Raw genomic sequence first — 17,903 nt, 5'->3', positions numbered from 1 at the left:
AGATACGGTTTGAGGGTAGGTCGCATAGTTCACGGAATTTACGTGGACATGCACAATCTCAGCAGGTACAACTACCTAATCGTTGGCATTGAGAACGGCTGGCTCGTAGTCAAATGTCTGCGCTCTCATCAGAGCCTCTAGTCCCACCAGGTTTAGTTGACAGCATCTGGTTCATTACGATGGACGATGTTGATATAGTGTTCAAATAGCCTCCTTCATTCCCCGATGTCATAATCGAAGATGAGCTGCGCTGGCTTTCAGCACAAGTGAGCCATGGTGATACAAATGAAACTGATAAATACAAATAAAACCCGACATACGGACGCAGTGGGTTACTTCACGCTGACTGACACCATGTAAATGATTATGTTACACAGGTCTGGAGTTTAAAGTCATCTTTAATTGTAACACATAGTAAAGCGGTACAGCAGGATAGATCATAGAGAGGCACTGATGACATTTCGTGTTGAGACCATTCTTCAGACAGAGTCAAAGGAAAGGGAAACGGGAGATACAGGCATATCTTCCATTCATTTGTCCTTAGTACCGTCTATATCTCTTGTTCCTCTTTCCCCTGACTGAGTCTGAAGAAGGGTCTCGACTGGAAATGTCACCTATTCCGCTCTATGATCGTTGCTTTCGTCCGTCTGTCCGCGCGTTTGCTTGCTCTTGGTGCAGGCGCTTCTCCCCTCAGACTCCGCCAAACAAACACACACACACACACACACACAGCATGCCCGGCAGATCAGTGCGGGCCGAGAACAGGAGCAGTGCGAAGGATGACTTCAAATGGGTCATGGCAGCTATCGAAAAAGTACGGAAAAACGTAAGGGGGAAATTAAAAAGCAAAAAAAACCTCCCAAAGGAAATAGATGTTTAACAATAAAACAGGGGTGGGCGCCGATCGTTCTGTGTCCGTGTCGGAGGGAAGGGGGGGAGAATGGTTTGAGTTCCTCTTTCCCCAGACTCAGTCTGAAGACGGGTCTCGACACGAAATGTCACCTATTCCTTTTGTCCAGAAATGCCTCCCGACCCGCTGCATTTTGTGTCTATCCTTTAATCTCTCAGCCTGATATAGCAGAATCTCCCTGAATTAGCTTGACGCCAAGCTATTAGCATGACGGAAGCTGGTAACGGAAATGGCGCTGAAGATTACCCATCATCTACCATGGCTTTTTCATGGAGTGAACCATCTTGCTCCACTCTATGATCTTTGCTTTGGATTAGAAATGCACAAGTCACTATGTAATGAGAACTTTAACTGGCCCAAGATAGACTATTACGGCATTTCTCTATGACCACCATTTTGTTCCGATCCAGCAACAGAAACTGCACTGAATGTGATTGCTCTCAAAAGTTCATCTCCATTCTAAGCCTGCAACGTAATATCATTCAAGCCGTTAAATAATGGGCCATAGGATCATTATTGTAAACCTCCTCTGGACCCTCTGCAGAGCCAGCACATCCTTCCTCAGATATGGCGCCCAAAATTGCTCACAATATTCCAAATGCGACCTTACCAGCACCTTAGAGCCTCAACATTACATCCCTGTTTTTGTGTACAAGCCCTCTTTATCTAGTAAAAAAGCTGTAAGCAGTGCCTTACAAAAATTATCTTTTAAATTTACAGTGGCCTAGAGAACCTAATATTTCTCTTGTTGCTACCATTTTCTACCAGGTTAATTGAGAACTAAATCAAATTTAACCTTCAAAATTTATTTTGATAAACAAGCTCTCACAGACCTTTCCACTTCCATTAATCCCCAATGGCTACAACACATAACAGGAATGCAGTCCAACTGCATTGATCTTCTAATTCTCTGACTTCCCACCCTGCATTGAAGTTGTATATTTAGAAAGAATTAATTTTTGGCTTAATAATCGATCCCTCATCCTGTATCAGTCAAAGTGACGTGACAAATTGGAAGGTACAACTTATTTGATTAGCACAGGAGGGAGAGCTGAAAAATGTGAAAATCTTGTAATATATAAAGGGAGTCTTTCATTCATTCCTTCCCCCCGCCCTGCCTGCTCTATTTGTACCACACGTTTCATTGCACATACAAACTTCATTTGCAGCATAAAATTGTCATATGTGGACAAGAGGCCTCCCTCGCCAGCATTTTCCATTATTTGCTCTGGAAACATAACTCAAAACAGGCAAACATCCAAGCTTACTTCCTGGCTTTCAAGACCAAACAGCTTAAAACTGTGTACAGCTGGTTTCTGATAAAGGAGTTAGAGCTATTATTAGTGAGTGGGAGCTCAAGCTGAACATGAAGTCACTACTGAGGCATAGAATTTGAAATACTCTTAAGCCAGTAGAAAATTTGAACTTCTTGCTGAAAATGTGTATACAAATCACCGTTCTCCTATGAGGATGACGACAAACAAATTAAGTTGAATCGAGGCAAATGGACTGGAGAGCTTCAGTTGTCAGAGAACTGGATTGGAAAATTAACAATATAAGGAGAGTTTGGGTAGGCTGGATCTGTTTTACCGGGAGCAAAGGGTGCTGAGAGATGACATGATAAAGGTTTGTAAAAAAATATGTACGGTAGCCAAGTCTATTTCCCTTGGTAGGAGAGCCTAACAATAGAGGGGTGTATTTAAGGTGAGAAGGTGATTCAAAGGACATCTGGGGGGGGGGGGGGGGGGGAGAATTTTTTCTCTCCACACAGTGTACTTGGTATATGAAATGAGCTCCCAGAGGAGGTAGTGGTGGAAGCAGGACCAGTAACAACATTTAAATAGAACATGAAAGCACAGGAATAGACCCTTCACTCCACGTCTGCGCTGAACATGATGCTCAATTATACAACTACATAAATTATATGACTCAAGACTGGTCACTTTGATGGAGCACAAAAGCAAAATTTAAGACGTATCTGAACAGGTGCTTGAATAAGCTGGCATGGAAGGATGAGCATAACGGTTAATGTAGCGTAGACATTGAGAGCAATAGGACCTGTGTTTATGCTGTACAATTCTATGCCTCCATGAGAAACATCCTTGGGTTTGATGAAGTGCAATGGATAAATTAACAATAGAGGATGGACATTTTTTCTTAATATTACAAACAAGTCATATCCTTGTGTACTGATGCAAAATATATTTTCAGACTTGCCAATGAGCGACTTGGCACTTAACAGCTGGTGCATGAAGTAGCTATGACCATAAAATGATATCAATAAATTAAAGGTGAACAGTTAGCAAAAACCAACTAAGAGTTAAGGGTCTGTCCCACCAGCATGCGACTTCGACCAAACGTGGTGGCTTGAGGCGCACAGCCTCGCGGGGTCGGTCCCACTTCCAACCGTGGAGCCATATGGAGCAGGTCCCAACATCATACTCACCAATCAGCTGTGCAGGAGGCGGGCCGACTGAATTTGGACGTCGCAAGGCGTCGGGCGGTTACGTCATCACGCAACGGCACGCCGGGCGGTGACGTCATCGCGGAACTCCACGCGGTAGGCGTATGCCGTCAAGATGCTGCATACCGCGTCCAGACAAATTCAGTACACCCGTCGAACCACTGCGTACGCCTGTCGAGGCGTTGCATAATGCCTCAATGCGGCTGCGGGCCGACAGGCCGTTGCCGTGCGGGATTTTTGCACAGTGTCAGTTTTTCGATGTCTGGACCAGCCCCGCATAACTCCATAAGGCTCCGGCGATCGAAGTGGGACCGGCCCCGCGAGGCCGTACGGCTCAAGCGACCACGTTAGGTCGTGCTCGCCGCATGCTGGTGGGACAGGCCCTTAAGATGTTACCAAGTAATGGATTCAACAATAAAAGCAGGATTTTAAGAAAAATGTTTCAATGAAAACTTATAACAGGAAATCTGAAGGAGAAATTGATCCTAAAGATTACCTCTAAAATATTTGGACAATCACAAACAATTACCAGGGGAAATCAAGTTCAACTAATTGCGGATAAAAATGCTTACTAAATATAATGAAAGACATAAACAAGGATTGAGCATGCAAAGGAAAACCATGATAGACCTAGAGATAATAACTTAAAGATAGAGAGAGGATCTGGAACTACTCAGAAAAGTTTACATATAATAAATGGAAGCATGAAAACAAAGATGGGGGGGGAAGCAGCCTGGATAACAGATTTGCAATTAAAGAAACAACAGATGACATACTGCACACAATTTTCAAGAGAGAAAAGTAAAACTTGGCCAATGCAGGACACTAAATAACAGGATAATAACAATTACTATTTCTAAAGTAGGTACATTTACAATGCACTATTGCCTTTTGCTTGATCAGTTATGCATTATATTGTTAAATAACCTTAAACCTCAAATAGGTATTGTAAAAGGCAGAAGAGCAAGCTGCTTTCACATCTGGAAGAACAGTAAATTGCCCATTTTTTGAATCTTGTGTACACTGTATAGCAACTACCCAAAGAACTCGACTATAATTCCATAAAATTTTCAAACGCTTTTGACGAATGGTAAAACAAAATACTTTGGCTGAAAACAAAAAGGACACCTAGAGGTGTCTTGTGGAGGAACAATACAAGTGGTTGTACGGAACAGTTTGCAAAGCTAGCAGGCATATGGCAAGGCTGCCACCTTTGATTGCCCTAATTTAATTTATACTTGGAAGCTGGCAGATATAGTAAATTGCAGAGTGAAAAATTAACAACCTTCAATTTACAAGAAAATTAAAAATAAGATGTGTAATTGCAAGAACTCACAGAAACCACAAAGAGACATGGAATGAAAGTGTGCAGTACTGTCACTTGCATAAGTAACTGAGTATAAGTAACTTGCATAAGTAACATAAGTAACTAGCTTGCACAAGTAACAGCAGTGCCTCACAAATACATGTCCGTCCATCCCTTCAGGAACCACCTGCCCTATCCATGGAAGAGTATGTAGTTCCCACATTGGCACGAATAGTCACCTCAGAACCCACAGAGAAAGCAAATCAACCTCAATCCTGAGGAACTGCCCAAAAACAAGATCAAATTAATTGTCTCAGCCAATGGTATGCCTCTAAAATCTAAATAATCCAATAATCTAAAAACATACAGTACATTTAAAAATCGCGAAGCAACCATAAGGATTATACTTTCAGCCCATCAAGTCTATGCCTAAACTTTGTAGGTCAACCCTGGCAGTCCATTCCCTGCTCTTTTCACAGAGCCGAGCAAATGATTTTTCCTCAAATATCTATCCAATGGTTCTTTTAAAGTCCAACAAATTCCCTTTCCTCTATTCTAGCAGAGAGCTCCTAATCACAACCATATCCCACTAGAAAAATAGCTTGCTTTTTCACAGTTCCATTATACTATTTGCCTATCACTTTTAATCTGTTTCCCAGCTCTTGTAATCATCCATTGATGGCTGAGTTTCTGATTGCCATCTCAATGATATACACTTTTATCAAACTAGTAGTTGAAGCAGCTTAGGCAGAATTGCTGAGCGGTTTGATGAAATTTAATGCAGACATGCTAAATAAACAGGGTTAGGGTTAGGACATTGAAAAGAACAGGGGCATAAAAACAATGTGGTTTCACTTGTACAAATCTTTGAAAATGAAGACAAGGATAATTCTAATGCAAAAAAAAACATGTTCCATAGTTAAATAAGTGCATAGAGCTGCAATTAGAGCAGCAAAAATTTTGCAATTCTAAGCTTAGCTTATTGCTTTTAGAATTAGGAAGTAGGTGCAGTAATTAATTTTGCCCACAAATACAAGTATCAACGAAATGCAGCTTTGTAGCAAAGATGGAGAGAAGATACAGTCCTCTTTGAAGTAGAGGAAGTAGGTGCTTTTCCTCATCCTGCATGGTACGTGACCTGAGGCTTCCCTTGGGAAAAAAATCCATGGTTGGGGTGTGATTTAGATCTGTTTGTAGAGTAAATGGCAAAAAGGAACCTCTTTCCCCCGTTGTATGACTTGAAAGATGCTGTACAATACCTTGAACCTGGTCATCATTAACAAGCATTGCAGTCCACAGGACAAATGAAACACAGTAACACATTCATCAGGATATACTGTACTTCCGTATCATCAGCCATCGAACACGATCACTTGCAAACATTTTTTTATTGATTTTCCTTTCACACTCAGTAAATACACCGTGGTATTCAGCAAACTTAATTTTTTACATATTATGCAAGCTTCTTTTTTTCAGTGAACCTGGTGAGTTTTAAGGAAGTGGGAAATAGAACCTGGTGCATTTCAGCTAACCAACCTTCCCTTAAAAAAATAATTTAGGCTGTTTGTAGAGTAAATAAAAAGGAACCTCTTTCCCATGACTTGAAAGATGGCACAACCTTGAGCTGGTCATCATTAAAAGCATTGCAGTCCACAGGACATGAAACACAGTCTTCATTAACTGTACTATCATGAGCAGAACACGAGTTCAAACGTTTTTTTTATTGATTTTCTATCAGTAAATACAGCACAGCAAATTAAAATATCACTAAAACAGACATCGCCATTATGGTTAATGTTGCTTATGGGAAGTTTGCTATGTGCACACCATTTAACATCCTTTTCCATTACAACAGTAGCAAAACAGTAAATCTAAAAATCTATCACCCTTGGGAATTATGACATAGATTTTCTGGCCTAATGGTAATTATTCTTATTAACCATGCCAACCTACTTGTAACTCTTTTTTTTTTACATATTATGCAAGCTTCTTTTTTTCAGTGAACCTGGTGAGTTTTAAGGAAGTGGGAAATAGAACCTGGTGCATTTCAGCTAACCAAACAAGTCGAAACAATCACCCTGGACCACTGCACCGCTGTTCCTGTTTCTGATAGCACACCTGGCCCACAGACCAAATCCCAACCGTGTTCAAGAAGGAACTGCAGATGCTGGAAGATCGAAGGTACACAAAATTGCTGGAGAAACTCAGCGGGTGCAGCAGCATCTATGGAGCGAAGGATCCCAACCGTGGTTGCACAATGACCTCTTATGGCACACCTGCTTACACTTAACTAACAAGCAAGGCAGATCGAAAACACTGGAATTTCCAAACAATCAAACATCAGAGCTGTACTATTCTTTTATAAGATAATGCAAACCGCTTCAAAAATGCAATATAGCCATGGAGTATAAAGTGGGGTCGGGGGGGGGGGGGGGGTTTACAAAGGTTACACTCGTGTTCCTACATATGCCCCATAAACCTCAAGTAATTAATAGAAGAATAGGGTCTTCCAGTTCAGAAATTCTCCAGTAACAGGATTAGCAGCAAAACAGCATTATCAATGCCTCCAAACCCAGAAATTTAAAAATGTTGTAAGAACTATTGAAAGACCAAGTTATCAGAATCAATCAGCCAGCTTGTTGTTAAGGTTACACAAGGTCCATAGTATGCAGTCATTTAAGGTCAATTTCAAAATTTAAGGGTACTGCAGTAGAGAGACAGGAAACATGTTCAAAACGACATCTTCAACATTTAAGATGTCTAGACTAATTCCACTATCTTGGTCACTCCTTACAAACCAATAAACATTTGATCTAAAAATCAACAAAGTATTCATGGATTCAATAATTAATACTCTTACCTCTGCTACAATTTCATGTGATCATTTGACAGCCCTTCTCATTTTTTTCCTCAATCAAAACAGTTAACAATTAAACAGTAAACAAATAATCCAGAAAATTGCTCATCACACTGAAGACCTTGCATAATAAACCAAAATGAATCAGTCTTTTTGCTGGCTGTCACTTGGTAAACGATGAACAGAATAAAATAAGGCAATAATGACTTTGCAAGTTTAATAAGTCACAAATTTCAGGTTGGTAAACTCTCTCACAGAGCATGACTGAAGTCTGATTTTAATTACCAACCTTTCACTCACCCTCGCCCAAATATGATATAGATCTAGTGAATTTAATTGCTTTACCGTGTAGCATTTTGATTGATTCATTGAGAATATATTCTCTATCACAAATTTAACTCAACAAAATACAAAAGGACCTTTCGTCAGAATCAATCTACTTTCACAGAACTCTAGAACATTGGTGCTCTGAAATTTTGAAAGCAGTCTCTTATTTGTCTCTTATATTCTAGCAATCTTGGTAAAATACCAGAAACATTGGGACTAGCAGGATCAATTTAGGTGCAAACCTCATTTCCAGGCAGGTATGAAAGGCATCCAATTTCTATTCCTATGCACATCTGAATAGCATCAGTATGAATGGCAAACTTTTGCAACTATTCCAATAATACGACCAAGCTCCACCCAATTCCCGTAAAAAGCAAGACAAATAGGTTTTTGTCACATTGCTCATTTAAACCCCCTTTTCACGGGGCGACTTGATGCAAGAGGTAACCAGAGTTTAACATCGTGGGAACCTCGTGCGGTAACAGTACGGCATTCGTGGACCACCGTGGCGCTAACGGCAGGTAATCGTGTAACTTGGGTACTCGGGAGAAAATTCAAACATGTTTGAATTTGTCCAAGAGTGACTTGTACACTTGTGGTTGAGCATTGCAACATTTTATGAACGTAGTGGCCAGTGCGATATCCGTAGTAACTCTTGCGGTCACCGTGGGAACTCCTGCGAACGGTGAACCCGGAAGTTGGATAGAGTGAATCCAGCCAGTTTGCTATTTACATACAAATCTAATAAAACTAGCTAACAAGCATTTCATTAATGTCAGTGTGTCTCTTTTTGTCTGAACGCAGTTTCTAACTGGAGGAACTCCGCGGGCCAGGCAGCATCTACGGAACAAAGGAAATAGGCAACGTTTCAGCCCGAAAAGTTGCTTATTTCTTGTGTATGTGTCGGAAGGAACAGCAGATGCCGGTTTAAAGAGAATGAGTTCGACGGCAGGCAGCATCTTTGGGGAGAAGGAATGGGTGACATTTTGGGTCGAGACCCTTCTGATATGCTGCTTGTCCCGCTGAGCTACATGTTGTGTCTATCTTCGTTTTAATCCAGCATCTGCAGTTCCTTCCTGGCCGAACCCGATTGAAAGATGAGAGGCTGGGCGATAGAAATCATTAATTGAATTAAATAACTAGATACCTGTCTAATCGTATCTACGGGATTGAACAGGCTAGATGGAGGAAGAATTTTCCCGATGTTGGGGGAGTCCAGAACCAGGGTCCCAGTTTTACAGTCTACCGTGGGAACTCTTTAATTACAGCGGGAAACCTTCAGTTTCCCAGGGGGTCGGCACGGGACTGGAGTTGGGAGGGAAGGGTGGGGGAGTCGAGGGAGAGGAGGGGGAGACAGATGGGGGTATCTTCATTTACTGGCGGTGGGTGTCTGTCACTGGAACAGGCAGGTGAGATTTCGCATCCACCTTGTGTGTGCCTCTCTCTCTCTCCCTCTCCCTCCCTCCCTCAGGCATGAATGGAGGAACTCCGCGGGCCAGGCAGCATTTACGGAGGGAAATGGACAGGCAACCCATTTTTCAGGCTGCCTTATGTCTCTCTCCCCCCCCAACTCCCACCCACACACGCGAATGCTGGAGAAACTCCGCGGGTGCAGCAGCATCTATGGAACGAAGGAAATAGACAATGTTTCGGCCCCACTGCACCCGCTGAGTTTCTCCAGCATTCGTGTGTGTGGGTGGGAGTTGGGGTGAGGGGGGGAGAGACATAAGGCAGCCTGAAGAATGGGTCGCCTGTCCATTTCCCTCCGTAGATGCTGCCTGGCCCGCGGAGTTCATCCATTCATGCCTGTGTGAGTGAGAGAGAGAGAGGAAGAGAGAGAGACAGTCCTGGTCAGTCCTTTGAAGATAGACACCAGTTGCTTGGAGCAACTCAGGCAGCAGGCAGCATCTCTGGAGAGAAGGAACGGGTGGCGTTTCGGGTCGAGAGCCTTCTTCAGACTGAAAGTTTCACCTCTCAGTAGATCATAAAATAACACAATCATCACGGTCAATGTGAGATACAGTGTTTATTCATATTTGACAAAATAAAAAGACGACTTCTTGCACATATTGAGAGAAGGTGCATCACACCAAACAACATTTGTCTAAAAAAACACAGATTATTCTTCAGCTCATTAAAGAGTTCGGGTGAAAAAAAACAATATAGTGTGTGACAACAAAGTAACATCATTTGTGCCACGTGATTAACTACACTACAGTCCACGATGTTCATTCACAATTAACGGGAAAGATCGGGAGACGGACAAGTCACTCGCACAAATTACAGAATTGCCGAGTACCGTGGGAACTCTTTACTCTAGCCCCGTTATATCGTGTGATATCGTGCTAGACCACGACCACTCCACTCTGGCTACATCTTGCGTCAAGTCGCCCCGTGAAAACTAGCCATTATCATTGGGTTTGCAGAGCTCACATAAATATTTACCAATTTTACTTTGAATTTTGAGCCAACTGTGCTAGGAGGTTATTTTTTGGAGAGCAGGGGGATGAGGGGTGATCTTATAGAGGTGTAAAGATGATGAGTGAAATAAATAGGATAAATGCACAGTCTTTTACCCAGAGTAGGGGAATCACAAACTAGGGGAGATAAATTTTCGGTGAGGGGGAAATATATAATAGGAACCAGCTGGGCAACCTTTTTTTTTTTACAGAGTGGTAGGAATACAGAACGAGCTGCCGGAGGAGATAGTTGAGTCAGGTAATATCACAATGTTTGAAAAACATGTGGACATGGATAGAACTGATTTAGAGGGATATGGGCCAAATGCAGGCAGGTGGGACAAGTGTAGGTGGGCAAGTTGGGCCACTGGGCCTGTTTCCAAACTTCTTTGACAGTTGCTGAAGTAATGGAAGTTTCACGCTGATTAATTTCCACATTCTTCCGATTTTCATACTAAAGAGCAAAAATTACAGTTTGCTTGCTATTTTTTCCCCCAAAGGAATTTTAACAAGAGCGAACATTTTTAATTTCACAATATATTTGCAATGCCACTCAAAACATTTGCAAATAATTCAAACAAAAGCTTGCTATAAAATTAGTCTTTGTGAGGAAGAAACTTTGCCGTAGAACTCTTTCATTCAACAGCTCACTGAGAAAACCTCTCTCTTGGATTTGAATTGGTCCATAATTGCACCACTGCTGAAACAAATGTAATATGCTCTATGCATTCTTTCCATTTTTATTTATGTTCCATTAGTGGCATCTATACAATTCCAGAACTTGAGACGGAGTCATGTAATCTTAAAATGCAATGAATTGCATTCATGCTCCAAAGTCTGACAGGATCCAGGGAAATGACAACCGAAAGATTGATGGACTATTTCAGGCTTTACTTTCTTACTTTAAAACATTATTTATTCCCCCTTATGAAATTACAAATAGCATAATTTTATTGTTGTCATTTTGGTACCCACGTTTTAACTCTGAGTTCTTCCCACCCCTCCCCCACCACACCCAGAGTCATGCCAGTAATATCACTGACCAATATATTTGACAAACAATCTGACTGTAAATACTGGGAGCGTAGACTACAAACCATTTTGAGCTCAGTACTGTTTGATTACTGGCACTACGCAAACAAAAAAATCACCAGTATAAGGAAATTCAACAAATTTTCTGAGGAGAAAATTTGGGAATACTTTGTCCAGTCAAAATGAAAAAAATGTTCTAAGCATACCACACTTAATGTATATTAGGAATGACAACATGATGCCCTTTCACCCATCACATCACAGCCACAAAAGGACTGTGCTGTCATCTATAATGGCCCAAAGATACTAATTTGAGTTAACAAGTTGAGCAATGTTTATTGTACGATCCCACTGATATTTCAAAAATCATCTCTCAGCACATGCAGCGTTGTCAGTCCATTCTTGAGAGCATCCATCACTTATCAGGAAGGTTAGCCCATTGCACGATTTATCATCTGACACAATTGCCAGACTATTCAGACTATATGAGAATATTCTTCAAAAAAAGACATTCAATTAAATGATTGAAAAAAAGTATATTTCCATTCTGATGTAAAAATCGTGCCTGAAAAAAACCAATAGGTCATAAAAAAATTCATTTTAGGCGTACTATTTTTTAAGTTATGCAATATGATAGTTTTAACAGTAATTGTGATTAAACATTGCTTAAAAGTATTACAACAGAAATTTAAAGATTATCTAAATTAATATTTTATAACCAGAGTCAAAATCAATAATGCAGTAAATACTTAAATTCATAAACTTCCACAACTGGATATCCTGTGGGAATTGATTGAAAGTTAAGTTCAGTACCTCATTCATACTTTTTAAAAACAAATTGCTGGAGGAACACAGGCAGCATTTGTGGAAGGAGAAGGAAAAATGGCATTTCAGATCGTGATTCTTCAGACTGAAGAAGAGCCCCAATCAAAAGGGTCACATGTCCATTTCCCTCCACAGATGCTGCCTTGTTCCTTCAGCAGTTTTTTACTCAAGATTCCAGCATCTGCATTCTCTTATGACCTAATCCATGACCTTAGCATAAAACAAACCTGGATGGGAAAGCAAGCAATGAGGATGATGCAGTGTCAGCAAAGGGAATGAGCAGGTCAAGTAATGAACAACGTAGGAGCTGAAGTAAAATGGAGGGAGGGGGGGGGGGGGGGGGAAATGTTGATTTAGGCACATGGTAAAAATAACAATAGGGTAAAAAAGTTATATGCATTAACCTGCTCTTGACCCAATACCTGCTCTGATATAAATCATGGCCAATTCTGTGTTGTGTGCACATTTTCACACTTGAACCCAATAGCCCAAATATTGGTCAAATCTCAGACTCGAATTGTCGATGACTGAGCACCATCCATCCTCTCATGTTAAATATGGAGTAATCAGCCTCAATGAAAAGAACAAAATAACAATTTCATCATAAAACAGAAAATGCCGTTTCCTCAGCCTAGGAGGCAGGGGCAAAAAAAGTTAAGATCAAAAAGGAGTAGAAAACAGAAAGGTTCATGATAAGGTTGAGGAGAGAGGAAATTAAGTATGCAAGTGGTGATGAGTTAGGTCTCAGTGTTACAAGGCATGCAAATAGTAAGGTGTTGAAGGTTGCAAATAAATGAGAAATTATCAGCATAAAATTAAAACTACAAATTAAGATAAAGGTAGATAATTGTTAATGTGTTAATATGCAAGTATTTTACCATATCTTAAACACAATAAAACATTTAAAACATTATGCCCAGAAATTCCTTCTAAAATAGAACAAAAATAACTGCAACACAATAGGAGGCAAGTCCAAGTGCTGATTTTATGAAGATCAATTATAATTACTGTAATTCTTCTACAATGCAATACACATCCAAGCCAAGGAGTACTAATTAGTCAGCAATTTGTTCCACCTAGTAAAGGTGCAATTTAATGACATCCAATGACTCCATTTGATAAACTGACCTCCATTAGCTAATGTTGTTTTAAAAATGTGTCTGCAAATATGCTGCAATCTTACAGTTTCCAGTTTGTAGGATATGAATTCTACATGTCTGGTCAAAGTTCATCCTTTGTTTGCGCGATGCCAGCAACCAAACAGAACTCACCAATGTTCCACCTCATTCACTTTAATACATTTATCTATTGAACTACATTCTAGCATGTATATATTCCGAAATCAACAAATATGCTGTTGCAATACAAACCTCTCCATCTTGCTAATTTTCTAGAAATTTTCCAAACAATGAGATCACATTTGGCCAGAATGGATGCCTGCCTATAGAAAATATCCTACTGAACAACACCATCATTATCTGTTGCGTACTATTGAAACCGGCAATGATATGAATCACACATCCAAGATCACTTATTTGTATTGCAATATTATATCCTAGCCATAACCAGAGGAGGTAATTTTCTGTACCAATAAGTAACACACTGAACAAAGGATTCCCAATATTCTGTGAAGTAAAAGACATCAACAACAACATAATATGTATGCTGGAAAGAGATCCCTGTGGTATTCAAGATGACCATATAATAGATGGCTTAATTTTTCCTCAATAAGTATTTTAGGTGGAGAAATGACTAAAATATATTTTCTATTTGGCCATTTTTGTTTAATAAATGATTTGCAACACATCTCCAGTCCATCATAATTATGAATGATGACTTGATCAATACGTCACATCACCTTATTCTCAATAATACATGCTTCTGTTGAATTTCAACAGATAACAGCCTTTCTTTGGGAGCTATTTTAGCTACTGTCCTTGCTCATCAATGTCATTTTCCAGATAACATTTAGAAAATAAGCACAGAAGCAAGTTGTAACTTTGCTAAGAATAATTACAAAGTGGTGCACAGAAAACCAATGGCTGTCAAATAAGTACTTTATCAAGTTCCTTTCCTGACACTTATTTCCGGTATACTACTGAATAAATCCAAGAATATAAACTAAATGAGGCAGCACAATGAGTTAAGCTCATTACTTGCAGTTCTAATGAAAAGGGGAATGGGGTAGCCTAGATTCAATAAATGAAATACTCCTTAAAGTTACCCAAATGTTAATTAATCCATCTTCCTTAGAAGGAAGTATAATTCAAGATGCAGTCAAATCAAGTACAATTCTTGTGTACCAGCAAAAATCAAATGAAGACTGGTATTCACATGAAAAATTATTCAAGAATGTATCATATGTCAAAAAAAATGCAGTCTCTTTTTATTTCAAATTCTGTACCTCGCAGATTTTTTTTCCTTTGACATAAGCAAATGTGATATTTGAAAAGATACAAGTAACAACTTTATTATCAACATTAAACAAAAACATCGGTCACTGAAATTCAACTTTGCACTGAAATTCAATTGTTATTTTAAAATTATTTGTAAACTTTATTGGCCTCTTAAAAAAACATGCCCCCCATTTTATCAACGTCTTTGACTGCAAGAATGGAGTACATCAAGACCAATGGAATAACATGAGCAGTCTCACTTTCTTTTCACATCTTTTGTTAGCAGATTTACAATTGTGTACTAAACTTTTACAATTGTTTGTATTGCTATTTGTGTAATATTTATTTTAAAATGTCACTTAATGGTTAATCGGAACTGTTGGGAAAAGAGGTTCCACCAATTCAAATACAAAAAAAACAGAAAATGTTGGAAGGGCAACACCTGTAGAGAAAGAAACAAAGTCTTTCTTCATAACTGGAAAAATTTACAACACATGACTTAGGTTTTTTTTTAATCAAATTCGCTGCAAATCAAATTTTGTGAATATAAAGCGAAACATTATTGAATACGTCGAATTTTGGATGAGACATATAGGTATAAAAGTAAACTTATTTTTCCACGTGTTCGTTATGCGTTGGTTTCAACATGTTTTAGGTCTTTTTCACCCGAACAAAGTATCATTTTTCTCCAATCATGTTTTTTGTGGTGCAATCGGGAATTATTCCCCTTTAATAAAACACAATTATACAACTAGTCGCCTATAATAGCAGGCCACCAAAGGAAAATACCCAAACCGAAGAAAAAAATTCTCGAGGTGGAGTCTTTTCGATCCTTAAAACTGTAAACAATGCACTTTGGGAGAGTTTCTCTTTCATTGAGAATACCGCACACGCGAAGTAAGTTTATTTAATCACCCATTATCCTGTCGGTTCAAACCTGAACTGACTCTCCCCTAAAAACAATCCAGCTCAAAAATGAATTGGAACACATATCTAAAGGAAAACATTCACGGATTCATTAAACCCCATGAAACGCTGTCAAATTAAGAAACATTCCATACACTGGCAAATAAAATAAACTGAATATATTGAGCATCGTCTCCAATGAAGGACAGAAAAAACTCCACTTAAATCATTGTAAGTACAGAGTACGAATGGGTGCAGGCATACACTTGTCGTGTGCCCCTTGACAAAATACATTGTTGTCCTTTTCTAACACAGGGGACCATCACGTCGCCCTGGGAAAGACTATTGTACTTTATCCTCCCCTCAGGTTTCCGAGACTAACATGGTTTGTGTCCGGCTCACCACCCTGCCTTGGGCCAGACCCAGAGCCCCGGGGACCGACTCTCCGCCGAGACGGCTCGACAGGGGAGCAGGAGGGATACCAGGCGAGGCGAGGCGAGGCGAGCGGAGCTGGGCAGAGCCGGCGGTGAACGGGATCAGACTCTCTCGGCCAAGCGGAAAGTATTGTCGATCAGTGGCGGACGACTGGGAGAAGAAGTTTGCCGGGGAGGGGAGGGGAGGGGGTCGCTGCTGCACCTTACCTCCTCCAAGGCAGCCACCGTGTTCCTGCACTGGCTCATCTTGGTGGTGAAGCTGGAAGCGGTCGGGGATTTGTAATCCTCATTCGTCTCCGCCACGAATTCCGACACTGTGATCTGGTCCGGCATGGCAGCTCTTTTCTCTTTTTTGCCTCCCGGCCCGCAGGGAATGAGCTCCGGTTTCCTTCTTTCCTTCACTCCCTTCACTCGCTCACTCTGCTCGCGCCAGCGACGGCTCCTTTCACATCGGAGCTCCCTCCGTGCGCGCGGCGGCGATCGCCAACCGAAGTCCAGCACCAGCCCCCGCGCGCGCGCGCCCGCGCTCACGTTCACGCACCGGCTATCCGCGCGCTCACAGCGCCCCGGCCATGACGTGTGGGGAAGGAGGGGTCGACCAGTGCGCCGCCGCCTGTCCCGCTTCCAGGACAAAACACAAAAAAAACTGGCGTAACTCAACGCAACTGAAATGCTGAGAACGATATTCTGCACTCTGTACCTTCCACTTTGCTCTATTTAATTGTACTTGACTGTAGTTATATATGGATAATCTGATCTGTTTGAACATCATGCAAAATAATTATTTTCAGTGTACTTTGGTTAGCAATGTTACAAAATTTTGAGATTTTAAAAATCAAGTCTGCAATTTGCCCCATCAGATAAAGCATAAAAATAAGTTTAATTTGACACCTAATTCACTTTCATATCTTCAGTATTAAAAAAGTTATGACCATTTTCATACTCTGAAATTAGCATCTTGTTCCCTATTGCTTTTCCATTGACTTAACTCAAAAGCTGTGATCGAGGACAGTCAAAAGCCCATAACTTTTATCAAAAATTAAGAGAACTGAATGAAATGTTCAGTTATTATAGATTGAAGCATTCTGAAACAAATATGAAACAATCTTACTTGGATGACCTGAAATTGAAGCATATAATTAGTTAGTTACCCAACTGTAGCTAATTACAAAATTCAATTACTAGATCTAAACATCTATCCATTTCTTAAGAAAAGGTTAACATTTTTAAATAGCCTGTGTCCAAATAACATTCACACAATAGATCACAATCTAACATGATTTTTAAATCTTATTGTCGTGAATTTATAGGCCAAATGGAAGGAATTTAGTGTTTAATTCCCGTAAATTAATGGCCATTTTAATCTTGAGAGTGGGTTTTTGTGGAATGTGATCGTTTTGAACTTTGCAGTTGCAGTGAATTTAAACCCCATATCGGCAGGTTCGTATATTTACATAATCACATTTTCACTGATGAAATTTTATTTAAAGTAATCCTAAGAAGCAAGTTTATAATCCAAGGAGCTCATTGTAGACTTCAGGAAGTCCAGAGGCGGCACGCACACCCCCATCCACATCAACGGGACAGAGGTGGAACGTGTTTCTAGCTTCAGGTTCCTGGGAGTCAACATCTACGATGACCTCTCTTGGACCCACAATACCTCTACTCTGATCAAGAATGCTCATCAGCGTCTCTTCTTCCTGAGGAGACTGAAGAAGGTCCATCTGTCTCCTCAGATCCTGGTGAACTTCTACCGCTGCACCATCGAGAGCATCCTTACCAACTGCATCACAGTATGGTATGGCAACTGCTCTGTATCCGACCGGAAGGCATTGCAGAGGGTGGTGAAAATTGCCCAAAGCATCACCGGTTCCTCGCTCCCCCCCATTGAGTCTGTCCAAAGCAAGCGCTGTCTGCGGAGGGCGCTCAGCATCGCCAAGGACTGCTCTCACCCCAACCATGGACTGTTTACCCTCCTACCATCAGG

At 40.6% G+C, this 17,903-nt stretch overlaps 1 protein-coding gene across 2 annotated transcripts in view; it reads right to left on the bottom strand.

Moving 5' to 3' along the window:
• asap2a (ArfGAP with SH3 domain, ankyrin repeat and PH domain 2a) overlaps positions 1-16,478 on the bottom strand; it is a 138,298-nt gene extending 121,820 nt beyond the window's left edge. The window contains exon 1 of one of the 2 annotated variants that reach the window (XM_055635286.1): positions 16,124-16,478. In XM_055635286.1, coding sequence (XP_055491261.1) covers positions 16,124-16,249 — 126 coding nt within the window. In that variant the 5' untranslated portion in view covers positions 16,250-16,478. The remainder of the gene's footprint in view (positions 1-16,123) is intronic. The other variant, XM_055635287.1, reaches the window with a different exon arrangement.
• Positions 16,479-17,903: the final 1,425 nt, after the last annotated feature.

This window comes from Leucoraja erinacea, chromosome 5, assembly GCF_028641065.1.
Source record: "Leucoraja erinacea ecotype New England chromosome 5, Leri_hhj_1, whole genome shotgun sequence".
In the NCBI taxonomy this organism is placed as follows: domain Eukaryota; kingdom Metazoa; phylum Chordata; class Chondrichthyes; order Rajiformes; family Rajidae; genus Leucoraja; species Leucoraja erinaceus.
Note: the sequence above shows the minus strand (reverse complement) of the source record. Positions and strands in the feature narration are given on the sequence as shown.